The following is a 22,953-nucleotide window of genomic DNA, read 5'->3' as shown; positions in this document are numbered from 1 at the left end:
CCACCAAGATACTAGCTCGTACTACGCCATGTTCTTATCGTAATATCCACGTTATTAATCCAGGTTATACCTGGAGGAGGAGGAGGAATCATATATATCTTTTCAGCTCACAGGATAATAATAATGCGGCCAAAAATCGGCAAAAAGAAATACAAATACTGGTGACTGTACACACACATAAATACAACTTAAGTGCCATGCAGCATCCACAGCTATAGCAGCAAACCTTGCCTCCGAAGCTTCCTGCATCTTTTCCCCTTTCTTTTCTTTTTTCCTCTTTTGTTTCACTATAGATATAAAAAAAATCGAATAAAACAGGATGCATGCGTGGACACATCGTGTCGTGTGATACGGCTACATGACACGGTGGCAAAGGCAAGGGGGAGCATATTCTTCGTTATCATCCCTGGGGTGTAGGAAGACCGGGTCCACGGCGGCGGAGTACTACATGACGGCCAGGTGGGCCAGCCGCCCCACGTGGACGCGTACCCGCGCGATCGCGAAGTCTTGGGCCCCACCACTCCCCCATGTGTGCGCCGCGCTGGCGGGTGGGGCCTTCGTAGGCGGTGACGTCATGTCCCCTAGCAGCACGATTTTTTTATTAATCTTTTAATTTTATATAAATTTTAGGGAAAAAAGTATTTTTAAAACTTATTTTCAAGATACCGACGTAATAAAACAACACTAATGTGGCAGTGTTATTTGGTTACGCCATCCTGGTTGACATGTGAAGACAAAACTATCACATCCGTGATGTAACATGTCAGTGTTATTTTGCACGACATGCAGATTGATGTGATCAAAAGATTAAGCTTAAGAAAATAAGCTTTAAAAGATTTATTTTTAAAATTAAGAATTAAAAAGGTTAAAAAAAATTCTAGGAGCGCCGCCTAGTGCGTACGAGCTACTTACTCCACGGTTATTGAATTTGATCGCGTCCACGTGAGGCCCGTGATTAGATCAGCGATTAGTGAGCAAGCGAGAAAAGGTAATTAAGGAGGAGTATTAGATAAGTATAGGAGTAGTTCGAGTTCCTACCTAATTGGTTCATTGTATCTGGACGAAACTAGGAGACGGCTCTACCCTGGACGGGTATCTAGCGTATGTGCATTGGCCGCATTGCTATGCTTTAAACGGCAAGGGAAGGGGGAGCGTGAGCGCGGGTTGTTGTGCATGCGTATTGTGTGGAGTGTGGACGCGTGCTGTTCTTTCGGTGAGGGATTTAATTGCGAACTGATTTTTTTGGTGGGTGAATTGAAATCGGAAATTAAAGAAAATGGTCCATGTTCATTGTTCAGTGAACTTGCCGGTGTAATGGCAAAGGCTGAGGCTGGAAAGCCTGAAACCATGGGGACGTGAGTAGTACGTGGCACGTGAGCACCAAACTTGGCTGCCAAGTTTTTTCCAGCCTCTGAAACACATGAATGCTGTGAATAGTTTGCACAGCTTGCAAGTTGCAAGGAGAGGAGAGGGAGAGACAGGTCAAAGTCTGATCAGTCAGTTCTGACCGGGCCCATAAATTCACAGGATCAGAGACGAAGAGGAGACAGCCCATCGTTTTGTGTTACGAGCTGATCAACAAGGCTATTCCGATTTGCCGACAATTCTTTTATATAAAAAAAAATTCTCAAACCCTATTTTTAAAATATAATCATTTTTAGAGTTGAACACGGTTATTAAAAATATGTAGAATTAAATAGGGAGGGTTATGATTGGATAAGATAGATGGAAAAATTAAATGGTAGAGGATTGTGATTGGTTGATTAGAAAATATTGGTAAAAGTTGTTATATTTTGGGACATTTTAGAGGCTGAAAGTTGTTATATTTTGAGACGGAGAGAATAATTGATTTGTAACTACAACATAATTTATATGCAACTTTCATATAATTTTGGTTATTAGATTTGCTCTAAAATTCGTGCAAGTGGAAAGAAAAAAAATCACAGCAATTGCAAATCTTAGGGGATCGTTTTTTATAATTATGTATAAATTATATACACATTACAATATAATTATATTACGAAGGGATGAGTGTATGCGTGTTGTTATGTGTTTGTATTGTATTGTGTTTCTCAGAAAAAAATATATTTATATTTGACATACTTTTAAAAGAAAATTTGTCGACACGTTTATAGATAGTCCATGGCTCCATGCTACTCGGCATGTCTCGTCTCGCTTAACACAGGCAACTGGTCCTTGTACAGAGCCCATAACAGCGAAGGGAAGAAGGCCCAAAACGTGAGTCGGATCAAGCGGCAAGCCCAAGCCACGGTGGATCGATTTGAGAGTTAGAACATGTCTATTTTTCTTCCCTCAAACTATTGCCCTTATTTGAATCGCATCCCTCACCGGAAAACCGGATATATCGCATCTTCAAACTTCAAAAACCAGTACACATCAAATCTTTTGTTGGTTTAGAAAGCGGTTTCTACTAATGTGGCATGTTGATCGTGGTTTACTCACTGACATATAAACACGGGACTACATGTAAATGAAAAAAAAAAACTATAGAACCCACATATCAGCTCACTCTTGTTCCTCCCTCTCTTTTTCCCAAATGTGCCAGCATACTCGAGCTCTCCTCTACCGCTCTCTTGCCCTCACCGCTGCTCTCCCTCTTCGGGCGCCTCGTCAATCACCGCCAACAATAAACGGAAACGTCACCACATGCGCTCCTTGCTCCCTAACGCTGCCCTGCCCTCAGCCACGCTAATCGTCGCCGCCGGAGGTAAGAAGCCAAAGCCCAATCTAGACTCGTCAGCGTCCAAACCTCAAAATTTGCCCCCACCAACACTCCCTGTTCAAATTAAAGGAAAGAACAAAATCCATGTCCCAAGTACACCAAAACTCCTCAATTTCTACCTCCATACTGTTGTTGATGCTGCCTCTCACCGCCACTGATCTTCTCGGCCACCAGCCGCACAACGTGTCACCACCACGCGCACCTTTGCACCTAATCGCCACCTCATCGAGCTCCTCTATGGTCCCCCTCGAACTCCCAGGCCACCACGCCCCTACTTGAACTCGCTAGAGTGCCACCGCCGCTGGCGTCTTTGCGACTACGAGACATGGGAAGAGTCGCTTTAACCCCTGGATCTAGGAACCAACCTCCTCACACCGGTCCCGAGCCTCCATCACTGCAGGGATGGAGGCCGAGGCCAGCAGCAGCGCGACAAAAGTGCGGCAACAACAGCAGCCCGATAAGGATGGGGGGCAGAGGCCGGTGGCCGCAATGGCGCAATGAGTGTGGCAGCAGCAACGCGCCGAGCAAGGAGGGGCCGGGGCGTAGGCCACTATCCAGCGGAAGCAGCGCGGCAACAGCACCGCAACAAGGGCGTCATCAGCGCAAACGATGCGACGCACGAAGAAGATGGGAGGAGAGGAAGGGGTTGACATGGGTCCCACTACAATTTTTTTAGTTTGTCCGACATGTCGACTTAGTGAGTCAATCGTGGTCAAACTGATACATCAGCAGGAATCGCTTTTCAAACCACTGAAGGAGTCAATTTGTATCGGTTTTAGAAGATGGAGGGGATATTATACCTAGTTTTGCGGTTGAGGGAAACGATTTGACCAAGAGCAATAGCTGAGGAATTCATTACAGACATCCTTCAGATTTTGACATCACATGGTTAACCCACATGCACAAACGGACGTTAAACAGTCTTACAGAGCCACTGAAAATATTCACTTCGGGAAATTTTAACTGGGCCGTGGAGTCTAGCCAACGGCCCAATTACACATCCTACAAATGGGCTTTCCAACAAAGCCGTATCTAAGCCCATAATGACATGTAATCCGGTTGTCAAATTCTGGCCCAGCGTGTAATCGAGGCATAGTCCCAAATATTTGGGTCCAATAAGGAGCGATGTGACCCAGAGCACAGGCTAAGAAGGTTGATTGGATAGGTGGATTGAGAACATCTGCGGTGCTTGCTCAAGGACGAGTGGACGACCTCTTTGCGCGATGAGACTACGAGAGGGGACTGAAGGACGATGGCTATATTCTTGGCCTCATTTGATTCATAGAAATTTCATGGGGAAAATGTAGGATTTAGGATTGGGCACTGTAGCAGTCTTTGATTCACAGGATTAGGGCATAGGAAAGTTAGAGGAAATTTTTCTTTGGAACTCATTTCACATGAAAAACATAGGAAAAGAAAACATCCACCCTAACTTCTTTTTTCCATCATGTGTGCGTAGGATCGAGGTAAATGACAGATCTATGCATCATTGTTGTTCTTTTAGAAGAAAATGTACATTGTGATATTATGGATAAGACCAAAGTGACATGTATTAATACACTTCCTGACACTCTTTTTCCTGTGAAATTCCTATACCTATTCAAAGGGCTAGTAATATAACTTTTCTATGTTTTGCAATCATCTGTTTTTACAGTTGCATTACTACAAGAATTCTACGTTTTACCTATTCCTCTATTTTTCCATTCCCGTGATTCAAAGGGGCCCTTAAAATAGTAGAGATGTAGGTTAAAATCTTGAAAGCTAAGGAAAAAAAGGCTATTGACACTTACTCTAATTCGTGTATTTGACAGAGTTTTGGGAAACATCGAAAGGTTCAATATTTAAAATTTTGCTTCCACAACCATTCATCTTTTCTAGTTTTAGCCACATCGCATTGCACTTAGGGTATGTTTGGAGAGTATCAGATTCTAAGCAGCTGGAAGGAATTCAGCCAGTGAGAATTTACAGAAACTAAGAAAAAAAACCAGTTTTTGACATCTAGATTATTTTCATATATATAGAATACGCATGTTAGAATTTTGTTCCAATGTCGTTAAATTTTGTCGCCCAAATTTCAGGCCTCTTCAATTTCATTCTAGATTCATCAGATTTCGTGAGATTCCGCAACATTTCAACCCCAAAACGAGACTGCAAATAACGGTACATTACCGCAGTAGTACTAGCAGCTAGCTAGTTAAATAAGAGCACCCGTAATGGTAAAGTAAATTGCTCTCTATAAAACAGTACATCTCAGCAATAGACTAGATTAATAGTAAACCACCTCAATAGTATGTCTACATGGGTATCTATAGCTCTCTAATCCATTGCTTCGTTTTTCTCTATATACTATCTCCAGGTTAGGAGATAGCTTTACTCTCTCTCTTCATTTAATCTCTTTCAAGTAGGAAAATATACTGACATGTATATCTTATAGAGAGCCTATGGATAACCATTACGGGTGCCCTAAGCTTAGATTGTTCGTTGCCTCCGCCTCCACGTATGGGAAGACAGCCGGCAGCGACGGCGACCGGCCAATGCCCGGAAGGTGGCGCGGCGATCTGCGTCGAGGTCGAGACCGCATCAAATCGATCAGGTGATCGATCATTGAACCTACTCGGCATATATTCCCAACCAACTGAATTTTGTTGACCTAGAATCGATTTCAGCCGTTGCTGTTGGATATGCAAAGGTATATATATATGTGCGACTATAAGAATTATTTTTATACCTTATTAAAAAAAGAACTACAATAAGCATGGACAATGATGGTTTGATTGGTACACACCACATATACCTTTCCAAAATTGTTTAAGAAAACAACCATCATCGATCCTTTTCATAATTTTAGATGAAAAGAGCCTAGTTAGATCAATGCTACTTTTTATACCAAGTTAGTTTGGAACTTCTTTTTAAAACCAAGTTAGTTTGGAAGTTGAAGGCAAGTGCTCGGCCACTCTACAAGATGAAATACATATACTACCTTCATATTTTAATGTATGACGCTATTGACTTTTTGTCTAATGTGACCATTCGTCTTATTCAAAAAATTTATGTAATTATCATTTATTTTATTATGACTTGATTCGTTATCAAATGTTCTTTAAGCATGATATAAATATTTTCATATTTGCATAAAAATTTTGAATAAAATGAATGGTCAAACGTTGGTCGAAAAGTCAACGGCGTCATACATTAAAATACGGAGGGAGTACTTCAAGCGAGTTGATAAGTGTTGGGACCATTCTTAAAGCTGCGATATTCTTTAATGGTGATCTCAAGAATACATGTATAATTTATTTATTTATTTATTTTAGACTTTTATATTTTAAAAATAAACTCTTCTAAAACTTGTTTCCAAAATCTAAACCTTTTAATCACGTCAACATGTCTGGTGTGTCAAAATAACACAGTCATGCCACCTGCAGTAGGCGTAATACTTTTGTGATGCCATGCCAACCCGGGTGGCATTGTGAAATGGTGTGGCAACATTGTTTCCAATGACTGGTGTGGTCAAAAGGTTTAGATTTGAAAATAAATTTTGGGAGTCTATTTTTAAAATTAAAAACGTTTAAAAGGAAAATATTATAAGAAACAGTATGTAGGTCTGCTATTTATATGTTGAAATGTTACGTCTTCCATGTAGCTAGAAGCCTAGAATAGATGGTAATCATCAATGCTAATCATTTGTTCAGTTGAGATACGCTTAATCATTAGAGCTTAGAGTTTCTGGTCAGCCTAATTAGCTGGATACGGGGAGAAGGCCAGAGTGGCAGAAGGCGACTACCTGACCACTGCAAAGACCCTTCAAAAATCACACAAGAATTAAAGCTGCAGATTAATAATCGCCATAGTTGAAATCATCTACCTTCATGGCCGTGTTCAGTTCAGAGCATGAGTCCTAGTCGTAGAACTATAGCTGTTCTTTGAAATTAACTAATGTTTACTATAGCCATGCCTAGTAATGCTAATGTTTTATTATGTGCAGTAGATAGAGTAGTAGAGTTTGGAATATATTCATGAATAATTCACTTGACAATATAGTCTGAACACATGTTTGACATGCATGTGCTTTACTCCATGTTATGTCAGAGGAAAAAATAATATATAGATATATAGGCTTGATGATTGATTAGGATGGTTGGAGCTTCATGGTTTCTTCTCTGCTCAGATTAACTTTGAGTGAAGGAAGAGATGAGAATCTCACTTAATCTAAGATGAGCTGGTGTTAGCTTCTCTCTTCCAATCTTGTTCAGATTTCAGAATACAGAGACTTTCAGAGAGACTGATCGAGAGGCTTGTGTCTCCTAATTACGTTCTGTTCTTTTTTCTTTCCTTTCTTGCGAGTTACGAGATACCCACTGCATTATGGTTAGCCATATAAGCTCGATTGAAATAATACAAGTGGGTCGCAAAACCTAATTGGCCTAAGAAATTCAAGTGACGTAAAGACATAAGATGAGCACTACTTCGCAACTGTACAAACTGCCCGATGAACTAGCATGCAAAGAAAACCATTTTTCCTTCCAAATAGAGGTCCCATGATGATGCTGGGCTCATCTTCTGGTGACAGTCAACCAATGCTACTTTTTAAATGAAAACTAACATTGACGATCATAATCACTATTAGCCTTTTTTTTTTCTAATAACCATCTATCACTCAACTGATTTAAATAAAATAAACACTAGAATTTTCGGTCCACGAGGAGAAATCTCTTCGTGACACTAACTTTGTCAAAATCATCAGCAAAGCTTGCTTCTTCAAAAACTCACAATATTATGGTTATAAGAGATTGGGGCAAAGTGGAGAGGCCTCTTGAGGTGAGGAAAAGAGGGGACTTCTCTAAGATTAGAGAAAAGTCTAGGATGGTTACAATGAAACATACATTGACTAATAGGTAGACGAGTGTATAATTATATGTATCGGTTTTTATCTAAAAATCGACACCTATTAGTGGTTTAAAGGGGCCGGTTTTTATATTTTTCCACCCCGTGAAGGTGTGAAACGGTTAATAGGTGTCGATTTTAAATGAATCAACACCTATAAATTGATACTCTCTCCGTCCTTAAATATTTGACGCCGTTGACTTTTTAAAATATGTTTGACCATTTATCTTATTTAAAAAATTTAAGTAATTATTAATTATTTTCCTATCTTTTGATTTATTGTTAAATATGCTTTTATGTATACATATAATTTTACATATTTAACAAAAGTTTTTAAATAAGATGAACGGTCAAACATATTTAGAAAAGTCAATGGCGTCTAAATATTATTTAGGAAAGGAGGGAGCACCTATTAAGAATTTTGTACTACAATGTGATGAGCGGCAATGGTAGGATTGGTGAAGAGATAGAGGAGCGTAAGAGGCTAGTGCAGGTGGTCAATGGCCATGCCGCCATGGCGCTAAACTGCTAAAAGCCAGAAAAAAAAAAAGGTCAGGAACTAAAAAAATAAAATGTGCCACCTCTCGGCACAAGTTGTTGGGGGGGAGACCATCCCCTCTCCCCTTTCCCTAGCGCTCCTCTCTCTACGCTGGTGGTGAAGTTGCAAGTGGTTGTCACAGTTTTTTGATTACCCCGCGAAGCCCGGAGTTCCTCACCGGAAACATTGTTAACACCGATGTCTTGGTGCCCTGTCTTCAGCTCTTAGTTCCTCTCCAGGCTGACCATGCCTCCTTGGTGCCTCCCCTCTCCTTCCCTTGGCCGCCTGTTTCCAGATCCAGTCATGGTCTCTTTTGGTGCTTGAGGAGTTTGTTCGTTCACGGTGTTAGTCCTGTCTATCTGTAGTTAGGGCTCTTAGGCCTCACCGGTACTTCACGTGCCCTGTGGTTTTCTAAACTTATTGTGGTGCTGAGGTTGGAGCGGTGTGCTTACCTCCATGGTGAGAGAGTTTTGCTCTGGCTTCTTGGAGATTCTGCACCTTTTGAGGGAGTACGGGGCGAAAGCCCTACCTGCTCTTCCAGAATCAGCAATATCGACGCCTGCGGGTGTCGTTTTCTCCTTGGAGGTGTTGCCTTGTGAACTCTCTCCCCCCTTGGGTGATAACCCAGTGCAGTGTTGGTCGGGCGTTGATAGTGGCTTATGTCGTTGTTTACCTTCTTGAAGGTTTTGTCTTAGGGTCTTTCTCTTCCCTCGGTCTTCTGCGGTTCGTAGTTGTTTTGCCTCAGGCTTTTTTTTGTCTTCTGTATAAGGTTTTCGCCGGTTTCACTTTAGCAAACCGTGCAATTGTATGGTTTTTGGGTCCGGTTTTCCTTATAAACAGGGTCAACTCTATCTTTCTAATATATTCGGTAATACTCTTGCCACTTCCACATAAAAAAATGCAGGTCAGAACAGGGGGTAACAATCAAGACACACAGACCACTGGAGAGGCCGTGTACGTGTATAATGGTTAGAAATTTTTCCCTCTCACAGGTAAAACAAAGTAACGGTTCACCACGATTAATTAAGTATTAGTTAAAATACCTAAAAGATAAATTAATATGATTTGTAAAAGTAACTTTCCTCTAATTTTTTTTCTAGAAAACACCGTTTAGCAGTTTGTAAAACGTGCATGTGAATAGTACTCCACCTGTCCCATTATAAGTGCAGTCATAACTTTCCATGTCCAACGTTTGACCGTCCATCTTATTTGAAAAATTTATTAAAAAATTAAAAAATTAAGTCACGCATAAAGTAATATTTGTATTTTATCATCCAATAACAATAAAATACTAATCATAAAAAAAATTTATATAAGACGGATGGTCAAATGTTAGGCACTGAAACCCACAGTTGCGCTTATTATGTGATGGAGGGAGTAAGAGAGTAGAGGTTGAAAAAGTGTAGGAGAGAACGCAACATAGTGATGGATACCTAGTGACCCCTATCGGCTGTCTGAGCTAAATATTGTTTTGTCCGAACCAGGGTTAACAAAACCACTGGTAACCGCGTGATTACCGCGCTTACCGCAGGGGTACGGTAAAAGAAAAACCGCGGTAACCTACTTAGATTCAAATAAAATTTAAAAATAATTTAAAATTTTGATAAATTTTATACGGTTTCGTATGGTTTGCCACGGTAACATGTTACCGCCGAGGCACGGTAACCTCAACCCCGAAGGTTTGGGAAACCCTGGTCTGGACTCTACAATTTGTGTTCCTTTGTCATTATAGAGATAGTACGAATAATATAAGGGTGGGATATTTATATGGGTGGGGGTACTTGAGCTGGCTACCCATTCCAATCCTATGGCTACACAAATCTGATTACTTTCTCAATCTTTTAAAAGTTATTAGGGTGCCACGTGTACAGTCCCATAAGTGATGTAACACTTGTTTAGTACTCGTACCATTTCACTGCTGTAAAGTTTGTTCTAAAAAAAACTGCCGTTCCATTTCACTGCTGTATAGTAGGAGTAGAAAACCAAAATCCTTCAAGCCTCCGGAAGCGCCAACAGTGTCCACGTTCACCGCCACCTACAGGCCGCGTGGGGCCCACCAAACACGATTCCGCCTTTTCACTCCTGTTCACACCACGCGCCACGCGCCCGGACCGCATCCGAGCCGTCCAAACCCCCGTCCTCGCACGAATCTCGTCGCACCGCCACGTCTACGCGGTCGGCCCAGCCGGCCGGGCGGGACTGGCAACCTAGACCAGATCCCAGCCATCCACGTGTCCCATCTCTCCTTTTCCCTCCAAATCTCCACGCCTATATATACCCCCCACGCAGAGGAGATCGACCTCCTCTCACCATTTTCCATTTCGCAATTCGCATCAAAATTCAAATTAAACTCGAGAATCGAGATCGAGCAAGCAGTGATGGGCAACTGCCTCGAGAGATCGCTCGGCGGCGGTGGTGGCGGCGCGCATTGCGATGCCGGGAAGAAGAAGCGCGCGGTGTTGGTGGAGGAGGAATTGGCCGCGGCGGCGGTGGAGGAGGAGGAGGAGGAGATGCGGAAGCAGGGCGGCGAGAAGGTGACCGAGGTGAAGATCCGGATCACGAGGAAGCAGCTGGAGGAGCTCCTGCGGCGGCTGGAGGAGGGGAGCGATGGCGGCGGCGGCGGCGGCGCCGTCGTGTCGGAGCTCCTGTGCATGACGAGCAGCTGCAACTTCCGGCACAGGCCGGAGCAGTGGAGGCCGTCGCTGCACGTCATACCAGAGTGATCGATCTTGATCGATCCAAGCTTAGCTATCTTCTTCCATGTTACCAACTGATCATATATATGCTGGTTTGATCATGCAGTGTCATCATGATGATTAGTTTGGTGGTAATTACTTTAATCATAATCACCTCTTGTTTGCGTTGTTATGTCTAGTAGTTTATATCATGGTGTGTAGGGTGTACATTTGGTAGGTTTGAGAAGGCATGAACTTGAGCTAGGCAGGCTTAGCTAGCTACATATGGAGTAGTAGGCTATAGTAAATGAGTAGATAATACTAGTACTATATATTGGTATTTAGTAGTAAATGAGTGAGATGTGTAATTGTGTAAAGACATATGTAGTAGTGTATGTGAATTATTTGGCATTGGATGGGGATTCTTCCATTGATGACCATCGATTTTTCTTCCTGACATTGGGTTTGTTCAATACAGCTGTAATATGATGAGCAACATACTAGTTAACAGAGTAGTGTTTGTTAGTTACTAATACTTCCATTATCTTAACAAAAGCTATTTGTAAGCGCTTACAAAACTATTTGCTCATGTGCGTTTCTCTGGAAAGATCCAGATTTGATCAGCAACCACAGTCAACTGTTCATGCAGATATGAGGCTTAATTAAACAGGAGTAACAAACAACTCGTCTAGTAGTTTCATCATATATACTGTCATATGTGCTTGTCACTGTTATACATGTCTTGGCCGTTTAGCACTTTGTAAAGCAAGTGGGGGGACGTGGCTACTCTGCAGTTAGTTGAGAATGGACAGAGAGTGGTTGAGATGGTGAACCTCCACTCCTAGCTCTTGCAGATGTTTGATTAATTACTCTCCTAATCATCGTCATATCTTGCCTCCTAATCAAGGATATGTTTTGCATTATGTGTTCCTTGTTTTGACTTGTTTCTTTTGTTGAGAAGTTTTTTGGTTGAATTCTGCCGTTCTGGGCATCACGTTCGTTTGCTTCTTCATGTACTGTATTTTATTTTTGGGTTTTGGAAAGGTTGGATTATTTTTAGGACATGCAGTGGTTTCTCTCAACAGATTCTGGAAGTGGACTTTTGGTTGTACAGCTAACATATTCTGTATGTTTCATCAACTGTACTGATCATTAGGCTGAGACGGTGCTTTCTTAAAAATAAAAAGGCAGAATATGACTTTTCATACTGAAAATCTAGAAGAGCACTTATGCATTCGTAAACATGAAAAATGACACAAATTATACCATTTACACGGTAAATTAAACAGTAAAGAATAGATCATCTGGCCTAAGTCTTGGCAACGATCGTCCAAGATTAAAATCCATTGAACTCTCCTCAGCCTATCCTACTCTGCTCTCAATCTCACTCCTTTGATCTGATCAAATCCCTCCGCTGTTGACTTGAAAAAAAAAAAAACAAACATTTTTTTTTGGTCCAAATTTCCTACCATGGAACCTGACTTTTAGCGGCACAAATACATAATTTAACCTAATTTACCATCTCCGCGGAGATATTCTTGGGTCAATTATGTAATCACTGAACTGGGCAGTTGACAACAACTGACAAGTTCTTGTTTCTTCTGCTAATTGCTGACACGGTAATCTGTTCTTCCTGTAATTACAACTACAAAAAAACTGTCAACAGTTGCAATATTAATTTGTGGAGGAATACAATTACAGTTGAAGACTGAACCGATTGACCCAATCCAAGTTTAGCCAACGAGTTTTGTCCATGCAAGCTTATCCTGCCTACGTAGCAGCGAGTTGAAGAACAGGCACAATGACACGTAGCTGCGTAGAAGACCGCACACGATTTGCCTCGACAAAACGTTGGAATCAATCAACTTGTTGAGGCAATGACGAACTGATCATCAATCATGCACAATTTACAAGTGATTAACTACACAAACGGAGCTGAAAGTCAGCTAGCTCCTTTGTCTGCGTATGTTAATTATGTAATTCAGTGTGTGAAGATAAATCATGTCAGCTGCATGCATAAATCTGCAAGATATAGTATTATTTCTAGGGATAAACTACGTGTGGCGTCTAAGGGAGTACAGCTTCCTGGGGTGTGTGAATTTGAGGAACTTCTTTTTACTCTTTTCTTTTTTTTCAAGTTGCAAACCTTCGGTTTCAATTTTTAACTGCATTTTGCAGATATGGACACGCATAAGTAGTGCCTTTCTGAAATTGAAGCCACTGTCCAGGTTCATTGCGTATTGGCAGTTTGGCACTTAAGCCTCCTTTGGACCGGAGGAATCAATGGATTTTTGGAGGATTTAAAAATTAAAAAGTTTTTTAAGGTACCCTTGGATAGATATAGACCGTCTGTTTAATTTGATTCAACGTGTTAGAATTAGTTATACTCCTACCGTCCTACGTGTAGTAGGATTGATAAGGGGTATATTTGGCAAAAAAAATGCTAAATAAGTATTTCTTTCTTCTATCCTTTTGAGTATAAAATCGACTGAATTTTAACGCTACTTCCCATTTTCCTCGGACTGCAGATCACTGGTCCTATCAATTGCGAGCGTAATTAATCCACGCTATTATTGGCTTAACTATCTCCTTGATTATTTGTTGCTTATTTGGAGAGGAGGTAGCGCTACGCCGCTATCCAATATACTCCACGGCAGGTAGCCATGAACAGCTGCTTCTTTCTTTCTTCTCCGACCACCTTCCTTATTCGATTGAACACATGATCTGCACAAGCATGTACAGTGTATCATCAGCAATTAACCCTCAAATTAACCGTTGCATTTGGATGGAAAGGGGTGGAGTTATTTTGTAGTTGTAACAAGTAACGCCTTGTGCCATGAATTTTGAGAATTTTTTATTTTTTTAATTTCATTTATTAAAATATTTTAAAAATATTTTTTTTATTTCAAAGCTTTACAAATCTACACCTTTTACCCATTAGTGTGATGTAATGGTCGTGTGAACATTTTAGAGACGGCCCCTTTGCAGCCCTCTAAGAAGGCGGCAAGGAGGTTGCCTGCAAAATGCCTGGCCACCTTCCATGTGGCCATTAGAATGCACCAACGGATATGTGTCACGTCATAAAAATTTTAAAAATATCCTACAAAAGACGTTAGGGGTGTAGATTTGTAAAACTTAAAAAAATAGTTTTAATTTTTTTAATAAATAAAATTAAAAATAAAAAAAATCTGAATTTTGATGTGACGATAGTAGCTCACCATTTTTGGGTTCTCAGCCACATCTCAAAACAGTATACTTTTTTTTTTGGGGGGGGGGGGGGGGGGGGGGTCTGGGAAGTCTGAAGTGCTGAAGATGTAGAAGCCCACATGGGATGAAGCCCTGGAATTTGTAAACAGAAATGGGCCGAGCAGCCGCAACAGTATACAAATGCACTCCAGGCACACAGGGCACAGGCCGACAGTGGCCTAATCTGTCTTGATTAGAATTTGATCGAGAGAAAGATTAGGCCTGTTAAGTTGCTTTCCTGATCTTAAGCAATGGGGCTTGGGAAGCTTTCTACCCCATAAATTGATGGAGAGAAAGGTTGATTTGGTTTGTGGCCTAAATAAACCTTACCAAATTTTATCAGTGCCAAATTTTGGTAAGTTTTGGCATGACTAATTTTAGTAAGGCAAAATTACATTTGGATTGAAGCCATAATAGCCTAAGTTCACTATTGAAATGGCTTATTTTCTTAGGCATGCCAAAATTTGGCTTCAAACCAAATAGACACTAAATACTATTAAATTGCCAAATATTGGTAAGCCTAATTTACCTCAAACCAAACTAGCCCGAAGTATATATGGTCCTCCTTCCAAGTAGCCAAGACAGAAGAGGCCAACACTAAAAACATTAGGTTATAGATTAGACACAAAAGTAAATACTCCTTGTTGGCCTTTCAACAATTCAAAGAATATCGTAAAAAAAGACAGTCCAAAGTTTATTAGCGATGTGCTTCGCACAGTCCCAAGAATGATGTCAAAAGAGTGTTGTCGAATGTATAAGTCGGATGCGCACACGCATTCACGTACACATTGTATGAAAATGCTTCAACTCGTACGTCCGGCGTGTGACAAAAAATCGAACGCTAACCACTCTCTCCATTTCTTTCCCCAGCACAACAGTTAACCTTATCTCATTTCCAACCATTCATTTTCCTGTCCTCTCTCCCCACGCCTGTACTAGCAGTGGCCAAGCGGGCGGACGCAGAGCGACAAGGCGGCGGCGGTGCCGGAGTGGAGGAGCGCGGTGGCCCGAGGGGAGGCGGCGGCGGGGGCGGAGCACACCTCCATCGTGCCTGGGCTCCGGCAGCGGCGCTCGGACGAGGACGACGCGGCGGTGCCGGAGCGGAGGAGCGCGGCGGTGCGGCAGCCCGAGGGGAGGCGGAGGCGGCAGGGGCGGAGCACGCCTCCATCGTGCCTGTGCTCCAGCGATGGCGATGGTGATGGCGTGAGTGAATCTGAAGACATGGCCACTGGTGGGGACCTGATGCGGATGCAGCTGTTCCTAGCTGAGGTCGTCCATCTCGTGCCGCTGCTCGTCTGGGGACGACGGCCGGAGTTGAGGGTGGTCGCTGGAGTTGAAGAAGAAGACGGAGGTGGGTTTAGTTTTGTGTTATACTTTGTTGTATTAAGGTGTTTTATTTTGTTTTGATTCGATGTTGCATATATTGATTTTTCATGTTGCAATTGATATGTTTCGATTGCATTTGGTTGAAACACTTCCGTCGATGAGATGAAACATTTTTGCATGATTGATGAAACATCTGAAACATTTTTAGTGAAACATTTTGCAACAATACAGTGCAACAACCACATGGTGTTTCAACTTTTTATATTTTTTGTTGTACTTTATTGTATTGAGGTGTTTCATTCCATTTTGACTTGATGTTTTGCATGAATTGATTTCTTGGTGTTACAATCCGCTAATCCGTATTGTTGAATATTGCATTTGGTTGAAAAAATTTTCCTCAAACGCTGAAACATTTTTCTCTAGGAGTGAAACATCTAAAATATTTTCATTGAAACATTTTTTTTCTAAGGGATGAAACATGTGAAATATTCCTCAGTAAGACGGTGCAACACCGTCCGATGATTTGCACCAGATCGGACGTCCGATCCGTAGCGGCCTCCCACATCGCACTTACGCCCGGTCACACATAATGATAAGAGCTTTATGGAGGTTATATTGGGTTTTAGCATTTCCCGCTCCGTGTAAATTACACTATGTTAAGTGTATGTTTACGTTTGTGGATATTTATTAGCCATAGAACTCATGTTAAATTGTTAATATCGCCCTCTTAATAGCATGTGAAGCTCCACCACTACCCATACAAATGATACGATCAAACTAGATCGAACCGACCGCCCTTTTTTATTAATTGATATTATATTTGTTTTGCATTATTTTTAATACAGAAACACCAGAAATTGATGAAAATATATATGAATAAATGTTTTAAAAATACCACCAATATATCTAAGAATACATAAACATCACAGCATCACAAAAACAAATGATAGAATCGTAACATAAATAAATCCATAATACTGTATCATGGTAATAGTGCCCCAACAGACTAACAGCTTAATAAAGTTTATAAGGTATGCATAGGAAAATTAAAAGGGTAAGTATATGGCTCTTAACCCATACAAGGCGAGTACACAGCCAACAAATTCATGACAAAAACTCCTAAACATGAGAAAAATTCCAATCAGCAAGCTAGGTTATTATCCCATTGATCGTTGTTTGCTTCATTTGGTTGTCCAATATCACCACTAAAAAGAGCATGATCATCCATATCCAGGTGGTGCATTTCCATCTTCAGAATTCCCATCATCATCAAGAAGATTAGCTTCATCCACACTTACTAGTTCTTTCTCTGTTATGTCAATTTTATGTTGAATATGACTAAGAAAAAAGAAAGTTATATACAACATATCATTATAGTTTGCTCCTATATTTCAGCAGCACAGGAATCCTCTTGAGATTGTGGTTGTAGTACTGGCACATCTGGCAGTAGTGGTTCTGGAGTGGATAAAGAATCCATTGCTGCAAATGGATGAACATGGGGTCACAAATCTAATGGAGAAGAAAACAAATCAGCAGCAAATCAAGTTCATCGTATATGCAATACCAATTTTAGACTAGATTGATGGAACAAATCAAACATCTACAGCCGAGCTAACTACTAACTAGCAACAAATCTGGTGTAAACAACTAGTCAACTACACATGCACATACCTTTCTTGAGGCTAGAACAAGAAGCAGCTAGCACTAGCAGTGGCGTGTCCTTGAGCCTTGACCCCTTGTGCACACCTTACCACCAGGCTTGCTGATCAGTTGCTCTGCTGCCGACATGAAGACCGCCAGCACCTCAGCAACTTCGTTATGCCAGCTTACCGCGCTACTGGAATGTGGATGAGAGGCCGCCGGACACTGCATTGAGAGAGAAATCACGAGGTGCATCCGCCAGCGGCGCGACGCACCGAGCTAAACCTGGGCAGTGAGCTTAATTAGTCTTAGTTGGTTGGTTGCCACACTTTGCCACGTCACATGTTAGTTATGCCACAGTTTTTTAGTATGTATTTGGTTCACTGCCGCAATTGTGTTATGCCACACTTTCTTAACTTTGGGACCCACATGACATGCTCTTAAATTTACAGCTAAACATGCCACACTTGTGGCCAACTATTTCTAAGCCACATTTGTGCCACCATGTCACAACTAGCCTAAACTTAGTTATGGCAAGGTTAGGCATCAACCAAACATTCCCATCTCAGCTTGAGTCTTGAGAATGTGAGTGGATGAGTGGATCTAAACGTCTGTCAGAATTTCTACAGGAAGTCAGAAACCCTAGTGATGGCTTATCCATTTTCCAATCTTACCCCTGAGCAGTATCAATATAAGCAAAAGGAGATGTATTGTGTGTTCAAACACGGAACCGCCCAATTCTACAAAACCGCACCGGTTCAACGACCACCAAAAACTGTTTGGTTCATCCTGTTTTTACCGGTCCTATTGCGGGGATGGTCTTTGAGCTGAACTGAGCCACCAAGGTCGTTTGTTCGATTTTTTCTAGTTCAACCGTCATGCCGATCCGGGTTTTTTAACGTATGGTCCAAATATGTTAAACCACTAGATATTATGTAGGATGAGTATACGCTTTATCATTGAATGCACCAGCATTTGCATGTGCCACCTCATAAGATTAAATCCATCTGATAGGCCAGTTCCATCATAATAAGTCTAACCAAAACTAAGCTAAAAATCTATCCAAAGTTATTCTTAAAATTAGTTTTTTTTAATTCAAAATCAGCTGGGCGGCTGGGCCGATCACGGTCTTTATATAATAACCCTGCAATCTACTCCACTCCTACACGTGTGCAAACAACTGACGCCCATCACGTGTAAGGAGATGCAGAACTCCAGCACCATGAGAACAAGACAAGAGAAAAAAAACAGAGATCAAGCAAAAGGACAAAAAGTTAACCCAGGTTTAAGTGCGCCGTGTCGGCGAACGGAAGCAAATCATGTGAGTTAACTGCACATGCATTTGAGTCACTGACATGTGGGTCCCACTTTTCTATGGCCCGCATGTCAGTGGCTCAACTACACAGCAGTTGAGTCAGAGAGCCCTTTCCGTCCGCGAACAGTGACAGTGTCAGTCCACCAAACTCCTCACCGGAACCAAGATCTTTAGTATACTAGCGGCGCGCGCGCGATTCTTGAATCTTTTGTTCGCCGCAGCAGTTCGATCGAGGAATCGATCGATCGATCCATCCACAGATGGGCCACGCCGTGGACGGCCGGCTGGAGGCGCTGCTCTCCGGCGGCGGCGGCGGCGAGGCGGCGGCGCCGTGGGCGCGGCGCATGGCGGCCGCGGCGGCGCTGGAGCTCCGGCTGCTCGCGCCGCTCGCCGCGCCGGCCGTGGTGGTGTACATGCTGATCATCGTGATGTCCTCCGCCACCCAGATCTTCTGCGGTCAGCTCGGCAACGTCCAGCTCGCCGCCTCCTCCCTCGGCAACAATGGCATCCAGGTCTTCGCCTACGGCCTCATGGTATCCATCCCGTACACCCACCCATACGCCACCACAATGTACGTATAAACGTATAATAATACGTATTCGGTATTCGTGTACGTCGTCGTCGTCGTCGTCAAGCTCGGGATGGGCAGCGCGGTGGAGACGCTGTGCGGGCAGGCGTACGGCGCCGGGAGGCACGAGATGCTCGGGGTGTACCTGCAGCGGTCGGCGGTGCTGCTGACGGCGGCCGGCGTCCCGCTGGCGGCGCTGTACGCGTGCTCGGAGCGCGTCCTCCTCCTGCTCGGCCAGTCGCCGGAGATCTCCCGCGCCGCCGCCGGGTTCGCCCGCGGCCTCATCCCGCAGATCTTCGCCTACGCCGCCAACTTCCCCATCCAGAAGTTCCTCCAGGCGCAGAGCATCGTGGCGCCCAGCGCCGCCGTGCTGGCGGCGAGCTTCGCGCTCCACCTGCCGCTCAGCTGGGCGGCGGTGCGGGTGCTCGGCCTGGGCCTCCCGGGGGCCGCCCTGGCGCTCAGCGCCACGTGGTGGGTGCTCGTCGCGGGGCAGTTCGCGTACATCGTGCGGAGCCCCCGGTGCGCCGCGACGTGGACGGGCTTCACCTGGGCGGCGTTCCACGACCTCGCCGCGTTCGCCAGGCTCTCCGCCGTGTCGGCGGTGATGCTGGCGCTCGAGGTCTGGTACTTCCAGGTGCTCATCCTCCTTGCCGGCATGCTCCCCGACCCACAGATCGCCCTCGACGCACTCACCGTCTGGTAAAGATTTCAAAAATGAATCGAACTTGTTAATTTCAGTGAAATTCAGTGCAATTTTCTTTTTCAATTTGCAGCACGTCGATACAGTCATGGGTGTTCATGATCTCAGTGGGCTTCAATGCTGCTGCCAGGTCGGTTCAGTGATCTTATCTCTACTTCTTCTTCTTGATGTGTTGATGTCTGTCTCTGAAGATTTGAATCGATGCGAAATTTGTTCAATGTTTTGTTCTTGCAGCGTGAGGGTTGGGAATGAGCTCGGCGCCGGCAACCCCAGGTCGGCGGCGTTCTCGACATGGATGGTCACCGCGCTCTCGGCGATCATAGCCGCCATTGCCGGCGTCGTGGTCATCCTGCTCAGGGACAAGCTGAGCTACATCTTCACCCAGGGCAAGGCCGTCTCGCGCGCCGTCTCCGACCTCTGCCCACTGCTTGTTGGCACCATCGTGCTCTGCGGGATCCAGCCCGTGTTGTCAGGTGAGGTTTCCTGAATGTTTTTTGCTCCAATCTGATTGTTAATTTGTGCTCTGTAATTTTCTGAACATTGTGTTCGGACAGTTTGGTGGTAACCAGGAGTAGTTGTTTTAGATTGTTGCATTTGCAATCGATTGAGATTTTAGTAGGTTGAGGCTGTTTTCAGCTCGGTGCGTGATGATTTGGTTTGCAATCTAGTAGGTTGCATCATGAGTTTGATTTGGTTGCATTTGAATGCTAACACATTGTTCACTGCTTAATTACAATAATCACTTGCCAATGATGTATCAGATTGCTATTTGCCCATTTGCAGTTTCTTCTTGAGAAGATGTTGCACTAACCACCCTAATAAAATGTTACTAGTACTGAAACTCAGAAACAATTATTCCCTTGCAGAGTTGCAGTTGACTCTTGGGGGCAATTTGGCTTTTGGGAACGAATTATATGCAACATCTCAGTAACATTGCTGTCATTTCACTGTTGCTGAATTTGTTTACTGATCATGAAGGTGTGGCTGTTGGCTGTGGATGGCAAGCGTTGGTAGCATACATTAACATTGGATGCTACTACTTGATCGGCCTACCCCTCGGCGTGCTTCTGGGATTCAAATTTGACTATGGAATTAAGGTGCTATTAATTCTCGACATACCGCAATTTGACACACATTCAGTTGACTTTTTAGTTGTAGAGTCAACTGGAAAAGGTTAAACGTTTGCAAGTTTGAAAATGGATATTTTGCATGCAGGGATTGTGGGGAGGCATGATTGGAGGGACGCTCATCCAAACACTTATTTTAATATGGATCACATTCAGAACAGATTGGAACAAGGAGGTACCATTAAGCCATCTTTGATGATCTTAACAAAAGAAAAAAATAGATTCCATCATTACACTGACAGATGATTCTTTTTTTTGAAAAGAATCAGCACGAGATTGTGCTATTTCATTGGATATAGAGGTAAAAAAATACAGCCCCTAGAGGCAAGAAAAGAAAATTGTACATCAAAACAGAGAGACTATGTGTTGTCACATGGGCCAACACATTGTTTTAAGCCAATTATTTCACTCAGTTACACATTTCTGTTATAATCTAGGTTGTTTCATTGGTTCTCTGAATTCTGCACAATACTCTTGTACATTTTCTGTTAACATTGCTCTAAATGTAGGTCGAGGATGCGAGACGAAGATTAGATAAGTGGGATGACACAAAGCAGCCTCTTCTTGTTAACAGACAGTGATAGTATCAGAAGGAAAAATAGGAGCTGATATATGTATGCGGCTGCAAATTCGTCAGATTGGACGGCATCTAACCGCAATGATATGACTGTCCCGGACGGTTGGATCAACGACATTCAGTTCAGTCAGTTTCATGTGGGCTCATGCTACCACTTCAGAATTCACATAATGCCATGAATTATTCTTTTTTGGGGAATACGCAAGGACCGTGTTTTTTAATTAAGAGGAATAAATGTTATTTACGTGCCAAAGCAAAAGCAAAAATGAAGGGGACGGGAAACTGGAAAAATACCATGAATTATTCTCACCTAACGATACTATTTTGAGGCACATAATGTATGTGTTATATGTTTATTTTGGCTCAATAATTAGGTTGAAATAGAATTCAAGTTGCTCCAGTGAATTTTTTTAAAAAAATGATGTGACTTCTGTTTCTCATTATTTAGTCCAGGTACCGTAACAGCATTTCCCTGCAGAGCTGTTGAGAACACAAATTCTTCAAAGGGCAGGAGGCAACAATCGAAAAGACAAGCGACAATAAACCTTGTCTCCTCTTTTGATCCTTGAGAGGGTATAATCCAATTTGAATTTGTCAGAAACCCATCCATGAATGCAAAGAGATGACAAATGGAATGCAGGCAAAGCAGCTTCCAAGTAGAAGTTTTCTTTGCCGACCTGATCAAACGTTCACCACTATGCTAATATGGAGTATATACTACTATGGATCTTCTTTTTCAAATCTGGCTGTTCCATTACACTAACAGTCGGATCCACAGATACGGCAATTCACGTTCCAGAAACAGAAATGACAATATGCTTTAGGGTTCAGGCCTGACAGCCAGAGACGGCAGAGTTCAGAATTTCAGACAAAATCATATTGGTGCTATGCATTTCCAGACCAGAGCAACAGGGCCGTATGGAACATTGGAACCTGTCAATCTTGATTCCGTTCTGATATTTCCTGCAACCAAAAGCTCTAAGAAAAAGTTTATTTTTTTTAAGCCGTGTGCAGTGGGCGGAAGTAATACTAAAATAATAAAAAAAACGCTCTAAACCTAATAAAAATAAAAATAAAAACGCTCTAGGAATAAAAATCAAAGAAAAACTGAAACCTAACAAAGATAGCTTCTGAAAAAACATGAAATCTACAGAACAAATATTACATGACAAATTCTGAAGGAATCAGAAAAAAAAAATTCCCACTTTCCAAGAAAACCATTCCAAGAAGATGCTGAATTGCAAGAGTAAACATTTTGCCCTGTTCCGCAAACTCTGGATCTGCATGGATGAAAAATGCAACTGAAACTTTCTCTTAAAAAAAGAATGCAACTGAAACTAGTTTAAGGTGGTGTTGCCTCCGCCGGTTCTACACTGACCACACATGCCAAGCGTAGGCGTCTCTCTGACGAGCCCAACGTATACGTGGGGAGGGTCAGAATCTGCTGACCTATTGCCAATATTTTTTCAGGCTGTGAAACGAGTCATCTGGTGCCGGCTTGCCAGGCCCCGATCGATGCATCCGATAAATCGCTTTGTTTATATCACATAATTCAGTTGACCTGCACATCACCGGAGCAGCCTTTGGCATGTTGATTAATATGATTAAGTTGG

At 42.7% G+C, this 22,953-nt stretch overlaps 2 protein-coding genes across 2 annotated transcripts; both read left to right on the top strand.

Moving 5' to 3' along the window:
* Window positions 1–10,483: 10,483 nt before the first annotated feature.
* Window positions 10,484–11,297, top strand: LOC127780477 (uncharacterized). Its single transcript, XM_052307390.1, has one exon. It carries the CDS (start codon window positions 10,544–10,546, stop codon window positions 10,886–10,888), a length of 345 nt encoding a protein of 114 aa, XP_052163350.1. The 5' UTR covers window positions 10,484–10,543; the 3' UTR covers window positions 10,889–11,297.
* A 7,209-nt stretch (window positions 11,298–18,506) lies between these two features.
* Window positions 18,507–21,695, top strand: LOC127778314 (protein DETOXIFICATION 40-like). Its single transcript, XM_052304898.1, has 7 exons — window positions 18,507–18,901; window positions 19,004–19,635; window positions 19,710–19,766; window positions 19,871–20,109; window positions 20,615–20,733; window positions 20,852–20,938; window positions 21,273–21,695. The coding sequence occupies exons 1-7, from the start codon at window positions 18,629–18,631 to the stop codon at window positions 21,342–21,344; spliced, it is 1,479 nt and encodes a 492-aa protein (XP_052160858.1). The 5' UTR covers window positions 18,507–18,628; the 3' UTR covers window positions 21,345–21,695.
* The last annotated feature ends 1,258 nt before the right edge of the window (window positions 21,696–22,953 follow it).

The sequence above is a fragment of the Oryza glaberrima genome, chromosome 7, assembly GCF_000147395.1.
Source record: "Oryza glaberrima chromosome 7, OglaRS2, whole genome shotgun sequence".
NCBI classification, from domain to species: domain Eukaryota; kingdom Viridiplantae; phylum Streptophyta; class Magnoliopsida; order Poales; family Poaceae; genus Oryza; species Oryza glaberrima.
Note: the sequence above shows the minus strand (reverse complement) of the source record. Positions and strands in the feature narration are given on the sequence as shown.

Excerpts from the sequence above, each read along its gene's own strand:
- LOC127780477 (XM_052307390.1), top strand. The coding sequence starts at position 10,544 with ATGGGCAACTGCCTCGAGAGATCGCTCGGCGGCGGTGGTGGCGGCGCG.
- LOC127778314 (XM_052304898.1), top strand. The coding sequence starts at position 18,629 with ATGGGCCACGCCGTGGACGGCCGGCTGGAGGCGCTGCTCTCCGGCGGC. Across the intron at positions 19,636-19,709 it reads CTCGACGCACTCACCGTCTG|CACGTCGATACAGTCATGGG; the intron begins GTAAAGATTTCA and ends TTCAATTTGCAG. Across the intron at positions 20,734-20,851 it reads AATTTGACTATGGAATTAAG|GGATTGTGGGGAGGCATGAT; the intron begins GTGCTATTAATT and ends TTTTGCATGCAG.